Below are 12,417 nucleotides of genomic sequence, written 5' to 3'. Positions count from 1 at the left end.
TGATCGAAATAATAAACATGGTGGTGGTGGTGTACTGATAGCCGCCCACAGCAGCCTTCAGTGCACTGAGTTTAGGACATCCTCCCCCTTAGAAATTACATTTGTTATTAGCTACGCCTCTTATCCACCTATAGTAATTGGTGCCTGTTATCGCCCTCCTGATGCTGATATTTCTTTCGTTGCCGAATTCCACGAGGTCCTTTTATCAGTAACCAGCGCATACCGTCTATTGCCTATCCTGCTTTTCGGGGACTAATTTCCCTGCGATAACTTGGTCAAATCTTGCCTCAGTGCTATCACAAAAAACAGCGTTAAGTGACTTCGTAAACGCTTGCCTAACGTTTCGACTAACGCAAACAGTCACAGAGCCGACGCGTCGCGGTAGCAATTCATCAAATACACTCGATCTAATTTTAGCTTCCGAGCCCGATATCCTCTCTCCACTCACATATTTTCCAGGGCTTAGTGACCATTCAATTTTGCACGGTTCCTTTCATTTTCATCTGCCGCATACGCCTAAAATAACAAAAACAATAACACTATACGACAGAGGGAATTATTCCAAAATTAACGCAGCATTCCAAGAATTTTGCATCTGGCTTCTTCATGATTTTTCAAAACGTTCCGTAGAAACTAAATAGTTACTTTTTAAGAACAAAATGCATGAGTTGATACTAACGCACATACCAACTACTACTATAAGAGAAAAACAGTCATCACCATGGTTTAACATCACGTTGAAACGTCTTAACAACAAAAAGAAAAGACTATTCCGCTCAGCCCCAAAAAACTAACAACCAATGTTCATTGCAAAATATTACGCAACGGAAAAAGAGTTTGAATCACTAGCTAGCAAAACTAAACGCTCTTTTTATTCATCAGTCCTACCAACAATGATAAAAAATAACCCCAAAAGGTTTTGGAGTACGATTTGCCCTAAACACTCGCAACCGTTACAACTATGCGATCAGCAGAACCTTCCAATCCCTGACAATAAAATAGGTGAAGAGCTTAACCACACATTCACATCTGTATTTACCCAAGAACCCGCCAACACTTTACCAGATTTCCCTAGCTACGATCACGCAGTCATGCCTGATATCATTTTCAATCCTTCCGGTATCGCGAAAATTATAGACTCGTTAAACTTACACCTTCATCAGGTGTCGATGGTATCAACTCAAAAGTACTAAAACACACCAAACATGTTGTAAGCGTCATTTTATATCATATTTTCCAGCAATCGCTGCCCTCAGGAGTGGTGCCGGAAGACTGGAAAATAGGCAAGGTTGTTCCAGTTCCGAAAAAAGGTCCTCCATCTTCATGTTCTAGTTAACGCGTTGAAGCCTGGTGCGACAAGTGGTTAATGTAGGCAGGCAGGCGGGCAGGCGGGCGGGCAGGCGGGCAGGCGGGCAGGCGGGCGGGCAGGCGGGCAGGCGGGCAGGCGGGCAGGCGGGCGGGCAGGCGGGCGGGCAGGCGGGCGGGCGGGCAGGCAGGCAGGCAGGCAGGCAGGCAGGCAGGCGGGCAGGCGGGCAGGCTGGCAGGCTGGCAGGCAGGCAGGCGGGCAGGCAGGCAGGCGGGCAGGCAGGCAGGCGGGCAGGCAGGCGGGCGGGCAGACGGACCGACGGAACGACAGACGGAACGACAGACGGACCGACAGATGGACCGACAGACGGACCGACAGACGGACCGACAGACGGACCGACAGGTCTCGTACATGGGCCACACGAGAAACCTGACCCGCCAAACGTGTACAATCAAACACCATTGCGTCGCGTTTCCTAGTTAGAGATAAGACGGACGTCTTCTTAATATTCAACTTTAAGCGATTCAACAAACACCATTTCTCGACGTTGTTAATGTCAGCTTGCAATTGGCGGCAGTCTTCAATATCTCCAATATTACGGAATAATTTGAAATTATCTGCGAAGAGCAAAATTCTTGAGTTCTTGATATGTAACGGCAAATCATTAACAAACACTAAAAACAACAGTGGTCCTAAGTTGGAGCCTTGAGGCACTCCCGAAGATGATAGAAATTCGTTGGACACACAGCCGAAAAATCGGACCATGTTACGGCGGCTGCCAAGGTAGCTTTTGAGCCACCTACAGTACATGGGGAAAAGTCCGTATTTTTCCATATTCATCAGAAGTACCTTATGGGAAACGTCAAAGTAGAGTGCATCTACCTGACCGCGATTAAATACATGTGGGCCAGTGTAATCAAGAAAGCTGCATAAATTCGTTTCCACAGATCGACCTTTTAAAAAACCGTGCTGAAGAATTCAGGTCTTCTGCTTGAAGTATGAGCCCATGCGTTCTTACATAACCATTTCAAAAACTTTCGCAAAAGGACAAATCAGTGACAGAGGTCCAAAGTTGCTCACATCACAAGCATCGCCAGACTTGAATACAGGAACAACTACTGACAATTTCCATTGACAAGAAAAAACACAGTTCGCAACAATAAGTTGAACAAATGCACTAAAACAGGGCCAAAAATGTCGGCGCATCCTTTGATTATGAAGCTGGGTACTTCATCAACTCCTGTTGAACGTTTTGGCTTAAGTTTCTGAATCGCCAAAAGAACCTCATGCTCGGTAACATTATCATAAGCCAAACAGTCAGCGCTGTCTTCAGAAGTGATAACAGCAGTTGCGTTATCATGGCGCACAAAACAAGAGCTGAAGTGATCAGCAAAAGCTTGGACATATCTTGAGGTTTAAAACAAATACCATCGCGCGTTTTTATCACAGAGCACTAACTTTATCATTTCGTTGCTTGCGCACAAAATCCCAAAAACTGTTGGGTTCCTTTTTAAAGTTCTGTTCAAGGGGTTCGTGGTACTCGGCTTCATCACGTGCAATCAGTTTTTTTCACAATTTTTCTGCGCAATGAATATCTTTGGTACCAATATTCACTTTCTGATTTCACGTAAAGTTTATGATGCTTCTGTTTTTTCTTCAAGTAATGTCTCAAATCTCGAAAGAACCAGCAAGGAAATCTACACTTCTTCGATTTACGGCGTGGTTTACATTTTTTTTTTCATTATACCCTGTACAACTGATGTAAGTAGCTCGACGTCTGGGTTTACATCCTCAATCTCAAGCAATTCTGACCAGTCGTGGGCCTGAAGATCATTGTACAGCCTAGGGTAATCACCATACGCGTATCTAAATTTTTCTGGCACCATCTCACGCACTGGATGAAAAGACAAAAAGAACGACAAGGTAAACGGGCAATGATATTTGTCTATCACAACAAGAGGATCGCGCACCGCTTGCACGCCAAAAAGAGGCACATTAGATAGAATTAGGTCTAAAATGCTTCCAACGCAGTTCTTCATTGCATTATATTAATGTAAACCATGGAAATTACCAAAATCAATTAAACGTTCGGCTTTTTCTCGAGTTGCTGTGTAGTCACTAGTGACCAAACCAGTAGACCAATCAACCTTAGGAAGATTAAAGTCCCCGTAGATGTGAACCTTGTATTTCGAAAAACCAATTTTTTTCCCAATATCCAAGAAATGATCGGTAAAAACGTTAGGAGCAGAATTTGGTGGAAAGTAGTAACAGCCGACTAGATAGTGCGATTTGTCACATGTTGGAATTTCCAACCACACACATTCTTCGTATGTCTCCAGGTCTGGTCTCCTAAATGCATTTAGCGCAAAACGGCAGGCTATCAGAACTCCGCCCCCGTATTTAATCTTGTCATAATAGACCCTGTCGGCCCTGAAGACAGCATACTTATCTGAGAAATAAGACGCACTTGAACACGATGAGTTTAGCCAAGTTTCCGTCAGGCACATAATGTCATACCTTCGTATGCATTCGCAAAGAGAGCTTCCGTTTTAGTTCGCAGCCCTCTCGTGTTTTGGTAATACAGCTTAATTTCCTGGGCCATTTTCGGATGTAGCTAGAGCACCGTTAGGGTCATCAAAGCGCCGTGAGGACCACAGCTTTCCATAAAAAGGGCGAAATACGCAACCATCAGGCCACACTTCTGGATTGTTCACAAGTTCAAATAAATGCTCATCCAGCGAAACGTGGAATGAGCAATATGTATCGTACTTAGTTTTCAGTTTCGTGCAAGTAACAACCTTGCCACTATATTGTATCCGCCAAAAGTTCCTGTATATCCGACGCCGTTGTTGTCGGGTCCAGGCGAGAAACAAATAAGGTTTTCTTCGCCGGTAGTTTGGACGCTACTTCAAGCATGCATTGCTTAGCTGTGCCAAACATTGCTCGAGGCCGAGGTGGTTGGCTCACCGCTTTCGACGGGCGTGGCAGATGAGTACTCCGGTCCTGAGCAGGAGGCTTCGGAGGAGGTGCCGACATTCCAGCGGGAAGATTTACCGCCACAGCTGAAGCGTAGTTGCGAGATTCCGAGCAGTCAGAATTCGAACACTCACACTGGCTGGCGGTACGAACAGATGCACTCAGGCCACTCAAAGATTCACGTAGGAGCGCGTTTTCCGCACGAAGCCGTCGCACCTCATCCGTCAACGCATCCATTCGACTAGCCATTTCCCGTAGCATTAAAATAACACTCGTGGAAGCTCTGACGGAATCTGAGTCTTGATAATCCAGGGAAGAGCGTTGCGCTTCGGCGGGCGTTTCCGTGTCGCTAGTTCCGCAGATAAGCTCAGCCGCCGAAGGATCACGCCGCTTCACGCAATGGACACATTTGTACTTGCTGGCCCCGGATTCCGGATGTTGTATTCCTCGGCCTGTATGTTGATGCATTTGCAGTGAAAACGCTGTTTGCAAGACGCGCACGGCAAAAATTGCTGCCTACCACGAATTGGCTGGGAGCAGCGTGCACATGCGTCCGCATCGGGCGCCATGACGATGACCAAGCACTACTAATAACGTCTAATAACACTAATAAAACTTCATTACTCTCTTTTCATTGACGGCAGCACTATCAATCCTCCAGGTATCTGTGGCTCCGAAATTTCACCTGTCCAATCATACAAATACCTTGGCGTCACAATTTCTAACACACTTAATTAGTATGCACATGTAATGAACATTGCTAACAAAGTCAATCGCACTCTTGGTTACCTGCGTCGAAACTTGCGCCTCGCCCCTGTCTCGATTAAATCACTAACTTACCTCACGTTCGTTCGACCTAAGCTAGAATACGCATGCTCGATCTGGGACCCTCATCAAACTAACTTTTGTACCATCCTCGAATCAGTTTAAAATCACGTAGCAAGATTTATTTTTTCAGAAAACTCTTATCACTCAAGCGTAACTGCTCTTAAATCTAAGGCTCACCTTACTAATCTCAAGTTGAGACGTTGCATCTTTAGGCTTTGTCTTTTTCATAAATTTTATCGCGCACCACTTGATGTTTCAGTGATATTACCAGCTCATCGCTTCTCAAACCGCGCCAGCCATACAAAAGTTGCCTACCCTCCCCCAGCGCAGACTACAGCTCATATTTGCTCGTTCTTCGTCAAAACTGCTTGGGACTGGAACAATCTTCCAGTCGACTTCGTGCACCACTCCAATCCATCTCAATTCAAGGCAGCCATCGAATCTATCTTTAGAAGAACGGCTGATTGGGCGAGTTGGTGAACCATGATGGACAGTAATGTATATTGCGCAAAAAGACGAGACAAAGAGGAGAAGTGGACAACGACGGCGCAGAACTGACAACTGAATTTATTCGAAGAACGGAAGAGTATATAAGTACACACACTTGTTGTACCCACATGCGCATAGTCAAAAAATGCATAAAAATGTATATCAACACAGTAAAACTCCCCCCATCACACGCACGTGGTGAAAACTGCCGACGCACTATCGATTGTGCAGCATGGTCATCTCTTTTTCTGTCAAAGCGACGGACGTTTTACTAACACAAACATTTTGCTTTCGGTTAATATGGAACGCCTCGGCGATTTCTCGAGTAGTCTGGTCTTTATGAAGAACCAATATATTAGTATCAACAAAGAAAGGTACACACTCACACGCGTTACAATGTTTTGCTAAATTTGTTTCATTCTTTTTTAAGGACTGCGCATGCTCCATCAGCCTAATGTTGATGCAACGGCCTGTCTGCCCAATATACGTACGGCCACAGGACAATGGTATTTGGTATACTACACCCATCCTACAACTAATGAAACTCTTGGCGTGATTGACCTGGCATCTGTTCTTACTTCTTGTGCCCCCCAGCTTTCTTTGAACCACTGCACCTACCTTGCCAATCTTATTAGGGGCTGAAAACAACACCTGTACGCCATATTTTGCGCCTACTTTTTTAAACCGATGTGATAATGCATGTATATAAGGCACAACTGCAATTTTATTTCTTTCATTTTTTCTTTCCAGCTGTCCGGAACACTTCAGAGAACGCAGAACCTTATCAGCACTAGCTACAAGCACTGAGTCTGGATAACCAGCCTCTCTACATCTATTAGCTTGGATTTCAAGGCTATTATACATTTGATGTGCACAAGACTTATTGACAGCCATCCTAAAACAAGCTGTTACTATTCCAGATTTAACAAGTTTGGAGTGACATGACTTGTAGTTTAAAAGAGGCTTTACACTCCTAGGAGAATACTGCCAACACACATGATTCATATTAAAAGTCAACTTTAAATCTAAAAATTGCAAAACATTTTTCTGAGGAACCTCAAAGGTGAACTTCAGTCCTGTACCATTCCGAGCAAAAATGTCAAGGATTTGAGGCACATATACAGCATCCAAGGATATAACTAAAACAAGAAAATCATCTACGTATCGGAATATACGAATGATCTTCCCTGTTAGGTCGCTCTCTATTTTTCGGTCGACATAACTAAGATAAATGTTACTGAGAACGGGGGCTACTTTAGCGCCTATGCACACGCCAGACTTCTGCATGAATAATTTATCGTCCCACATTACATAGGTGTTCTGAAGATAAAATGACAAAAGTTCCAGGAAGGATCCAACAGTTATACCGCACTCATTTCGAAATAAACACTCATCATTATCCTCTGTGATGCAATTCTTCACACATTGTAGAAGTTGACTTTGAAGTAGAAGTTGAAGCGGAAGTAGAAGTAGATTTGGACTAGAGAATTTGGCAAGCAAAGTAAAGAAAGCTGAACTTCCAGTTCTTGAAATTTTCTTTTCAGCAAAAACGCATAAGCCTGGCATCCCTTTCCGGGCAATAGTTTCTGAGCGCCAGACTTGGCAAGTAGTCGTATCGTCTTACCTTAACAATCATTTGTCAGCACTTTCCGTTATTGACCCGTTTCTTGTGCCTAACTCAGAGACCGTTGTAAAGCATCTTTTGAACGAGAATATGGCTTCTTGCTCTGGCTTTAGCATAGATGTGGTTGACTTGTTTTATTCTCTTCCTCATATTCAACTTCTACAATGTGTGAAGAATTGCATCACAGAGGATAATGATGAGTGTTTATTTCGAAATGAGTGCGGTATAACTGTTGGATCCTTCCTGGAACTTTTGTCATTTTATCTTCAGAACACCTATGTAATGTGGGACGATAAATTATTCTTGCAGAAGTCTGGCGTGTGCATAGGCGCTAAAGTAGCCCCCGTTCTCAGTAACATTTATCTTAGTTATGTCGACCGAAAAATAGAGAGCGACCTAACAGGGAAGATCATTCGTATATTCCGATACGTAGATGATTTTCTTGTTTTAGTTAGATCCTTGGATGCTGTATATCTGCCTGAAATCCTTGACATTTTTGCTCGGAATGGTACAGGACTGAAGTTCACCTTTGAGGTTCCTCAGAAAAATGTTTTGCAATTTTTAGATTTAAAGTTGACTTTTAATATGAATCATGTGTGTTGGCAGTATTCTCCTAGGAGTGTAAAGCCTCTTTTAAACTACAAGTCATGTCACTCCAAACTTGTTAAATCTGGAATAGTAACAGCTTGTTTTAGGATGGCTGTCAATAAGTCTTGTGCACATCAAATGTATAATAGCCTTGAAATCCAAGCTAATAGATGTAGAGAGGCTGGTTATCCAGACTCAGTGCTTGTAGCTAGTGCTGATAAGGTTCTGCGTTCTCTGAAGTGTTCCGGACAGATGGAAAGAAAAAATGAAAGAAATAAAATTGCAGTTGTGCCTTATATACATGCATTATCACATCGGTTTAAAAAAGTAGGCGCAAAATATGGCGTACAGGTGTTGTTTTCAGCCCCTAATAAGATTGGCAAGGTAGGTGCAGTGGTTCAAAGAAAGCTGGGGGGCACAAGAAGTAAGAACAGATGCCAGGTCAATCACGCCAAGAGTTTCATTAGTTGTAGGATGGGTGTAGTATACCAAATACCATTGTCCTGTGGCCGTACGTATATTGGGCAGACAGGCCGTTGCATCAACATTAGGCTGATGGAGCATGCGCAGTCCTTAAAAAAGAATGAAACAAACTTAGCAAAACATTGTAACGCGTGTGAGTGTGTACCTTTCTTTGTTGATACTAATATATTGTTTCTCCATAAAGACCAGACTACTCGAGAAATCGCCGAGGCGTTCCATATTAACCGAAAGCAAAATGTTTGTGTTAGTAAAACGTCCGTCGCTTTGACAGAAAAAGAGATGACCATGCTGCACAATCGATAGTGCGGTGGCAGTTTTCACCACGTGCGTGTGATGGGGGGAGTTTTACTGTGTTGATATACATTTTTATGCATTTTTTGACTATGCGCATGTGGGTACAACAAGTGTGTGTACTTATATACTCTTCCGTTCTTCGAATAAATTCAGTTGTCAGTTCTGCGCCGTCGTTGTCCACTTCTCCTCTTTGTCTCGTGTTTTTGCGCAATATACATTACTGTCCATCATCGAATCTATCTTAAAATAAAATAGCAGCCCATCCCTCATGTAATACCCCATTCCTGGGGAATTTGAGGTATTGATAATAAACAAATAAATAAGAGAGCCCGCATGAGTTGGTGTAAATCTTTAATATGATCGCAGCTTGCTGGAGGTTTTATTTATTTACCTATTTTGGTAATGCTGTTAGCCTCTTTAGAGGCTGTTACAGGAATAGGCAGAACTGAGCACATAGCTATACAGAACACTAAAAACAGGCACAGGAATTTCACGCTAAATACAAGTCACTTCGGCCACAAAACAGGTCATCATTTATAGTGTTCGTGTGGCAGCCTATTTAAGGAAAGAGTAATGTATAAACGAATAATATGTTGGGACACGATTACACAAGGCAAATATTCAAAATTAAAAAACAAATTCACTCCGGAAGGTTGTAAGAGAGATATGCACGGTAATTGTCAAAACACATGATCAGTTTTCAGTTTCGATAGAAATACAGGAAGTGACGGGCTGCTAACTGTATCATTTCGTAGTGCGCTCTACTCCCGAATTGACTGTGGAAATAAGATGTATCTAAACATGTCACAATGAAACCTAATATCTGTTAAATGCCTAGAGTGTTTTGAACGCGTGTTTCTTGTTGATGAGTGGGACAGGTACTGATCAACGTCCACTTTCAGATCTCGACTCAATAGTTGGTAAAGGAACTTCAGGCATAAGAAATGGGCTCGGGTACTTAGGGTGGGAAGACTAACTTTATTAAGGAAGTCCGTAGGGTAGTCGCGTCTGCGATACTTGTTATATATAAATCGGACGGCCCTTCTCTGGACACTCTCCAGTTTTGCGACTAGTTGCTTCGTGTGTGAGAGCCAGCAAATAATATTGTATTCAAGTATACAGCGAACTAAGGATGTGCAAGCCAGTAACTTTGTAGGGGCGAAGCCGACGGAATTGATTATTTCAGGGAGAAAAGTGCACTGAGAGCTTTATTTCCTATCTATGAAACGTGCTCGCTCCACTTTAGGTCAGATCAAAGAACGACACCAGGGTATTTGAAATCATCCACTGATTTTAGTTCTGTGTCATTAATTGTATAAGTTAAATTAGACGGGTTTTTCTTCCTCGTCACTGACATACATACAGTTTTCTCTGAATTAATGATCATCTGCCAATTTTTTCACAGGTTTGCTATTAATTAATGCGTTGTTTAGAAGAATATGGTCGTTATGGTCACTAATGTCTTTGTAAATAACTGAGTCATCAGCAACATGCGAACTGTGGCATCTATGTAATGGGATATATTGTTTATGTACAAGAGGAAAAGAAGAGATGCGAGTACAGTACCCTGGTGTACACAGGAGGAAACTTCGACGTGGTTGGAGGACTGCCCTTCGTACAGGACAAATTGGCATCGGCAAGATAGGTATGATTTTATCCACTTTGTTATATTATTATTTCCTGGGATGTTATCAAGTTTATATTACAATTTAGGGTGAGATACGAGATCGGAAGCTTTAGAAAGAGCGAGAAATATTATGCCAATTTGTCCAGTGGAATCTCCCTCACACTGCTTTGTTAGCCCAGATTGGTACGTCGTCAGCATACATTGCAGCGTACATGCTGCAAGAGAGAAGGATGCTTCATCATTGCGATGTCGAACGATAAAGGCGAGAGCACAGCGCTTTGCGGAGCACCCCTGTTCTCCACACCGTGAGGTCCGTACCCCTCATCGTCAGTCGAGAATAGGGATTGCTGCTGGGAGAGGACGTCCCGGACACAGCTGAATGCCATTTCTCCGCAATTGGTACGGCTGAGTTTGGACTGTAGGCTGCCGTGTTTTACGTTATTGGGAGGGCCCTTGGGTATAGTGCCAGAATAGCATGATCTGTGCTATTCACTCTAGGACAGATGATGTCCTCGCGGAGTTGTAAGAATACGTCTCGGGCTGACAGGTGCGAGCGGAACCCGTAGGTGATGTCTATAAACAGGTACTTGGATTCCAGAAAAGGACACAACCAGTCTCGATTCATAGTCTCTAAGTTCCCTAGCCTCATGCAGTTAGTGAAATACATCTTAAATTATCAAAATGTGCTGCCTTTCCGGGCTTAGGAATGAAAGTTGCGAGGGAGGTCTTCCATTCGCTAAAAAGAAGAAGCCCGTACCCTATCCGATTTATTCGAGGAGCAGGGTATACCCTGGTCGAGCATGTTTGCAACGAGCGTAACTGTAATGCGGTCGCCAGCTGGAGCCATACCCCGCCCCAGTTCTGGCTATGGCTGCTTTCAAATCATGGAGCGCGAAAGCAGCGTCCTGGCTTGCCGAGCATACTGGAACTCCAGACCTTGTTGGTCATCTGTGTAGCATCGGTCGCGCACATATAGGTCCTCGGCTAGCTGCCGGTAATGCCCAAGTATTTGTGTAGAGCCCGCATTAGGTTGCGTTGTGTTCCGCCGCGAGTGTTGGACGGGTCGAGCGGAGCCGGAAAGAAATCCCAGAAGCTCTTGAAGCTTATCTGTCCGGCAATCGGTTACAGCGCTCGGTCCACTTGGAATCAACCAAAGAGAAAGCATATATATGCACATTCCTAGACCTGTGTAGTGAGTAGGCAATACGTATCTTGAGTGTTGTGTGCGAACGAGATGGCGGTGGGCGTTCCACGGATGAAGAAGGTTGTTGTCCACCGCAGACCTGCGATCTGTCAGAGGAAGGGTCAGAGTGGCCTCGCACTGCAGTGCACCGCTGTATAAAGACCAAATATCGCACACGTCCGTTAGCAGGGCATTTGGGAACGGAGCCGTGCGGACGTAGTGCTACGCATTAGCCTCGCCTGGCTCCAACGTTAGCGGGAAGCGTGTGTGTTAACTGTGGCAAGAAGATGCAAGGTTTGCTGCCCATGGTATTGTTAAGATTCTCCCAGGTGACATGTGCAATGGTTTTAGTGAGCGTGGGGTCGGGCATCTGTCACATGTTATGGACGTACCTGCGCGTGTGGGGGGGAGGCGGGGACCGTAAGGAGCATGAGTTGCTAGCGGGAAGTTAATTCGGCCAGGCGCTGGCTTCTTCCGTCGTCCTCGCGGTAGCCCCACTGGAGACCGTGAGCATAGAAATCGCCAACAATAACGATTGGATCTTTGCCTGCCACCCGTATTCGTTTGGGGAGCGTCAAGTCAAAGGTAACCCGGGGCCGTCGGGGCTGGACGTGCAGATAGATCACAAACAGGGAAAGGTTTTGGCGGCGCAACGAAAGGATTTGGGCCATTGAGTATTTGGTGTAGTCGTCGTTGGTTTCGAAGCGTGCTGTGTGCTATTGGTGAAGTAGAGTGCATGCTCGGTAGTTGTCTTAAACATGCAGTAACCCTACAGACGGACATCGAGGCCTGCTTCCTGAAGCGCGAGTACAGCCAAAGGTGCTTCCAGAGTGGTTAGAAAGGTCTGCAACGAAGCCCGGCAGCCACCCCGTAGAAAACTCCTACTTTTGCGCGTAAGATATCTAAGGGCTTTGTTTTGTGGGTAAACGATTGCGTGTTGGAAGTAGCAATGGATATCGGTAGATGATGCAGAGGTGAATTTGTCGTTGTCGAAGACAGCCACAGGTGGGGACAAAGCG

General features: G+C 44.5%; 1 protein-coding gene across 1 annotated transcript in view; it reads right to left on the bottom strand.

The window, feature by feature from the left end:
- LOC146187967 (retinol dehydrogenase 14-like) overlaps positions 1–10,601 on the bottom strand; it is a 138,672-nt gene extending 128,071 nt beyond the window's left edge. The window contains exon 1 of the mRNA XM_084604965.1: positions 10,520–10,601. Within this exon, the coding sequence (XP_084461091.1) occupies positions 10,520–10,601 (82 nt within the window). The remainder of the gene's footprint in view (positions 1–10,519) is intronic.
- Positions 10,602–12,417: the final 1,816 nt, after the last annotated feature.

This window comes from Amblyomma maculatum, chromosome 5 (assembly GCF_055883805.1).
Source record: "Amblyomma maculatum isolate TAMU_Amacu chromosome 5, ASM5588380v1, whole genome shotgun sequence".
In the NCBI taxonomy this organism is placed as follows: Eukaryota; Metazoa; Arthropoda; class Arachnida; order Ixodida; family Ixodidae; genus Amblyomma; species Amblyomma maculatum.
This window is presented reverse-complemented; position numbering and strand designations above follow the sequence as displayed.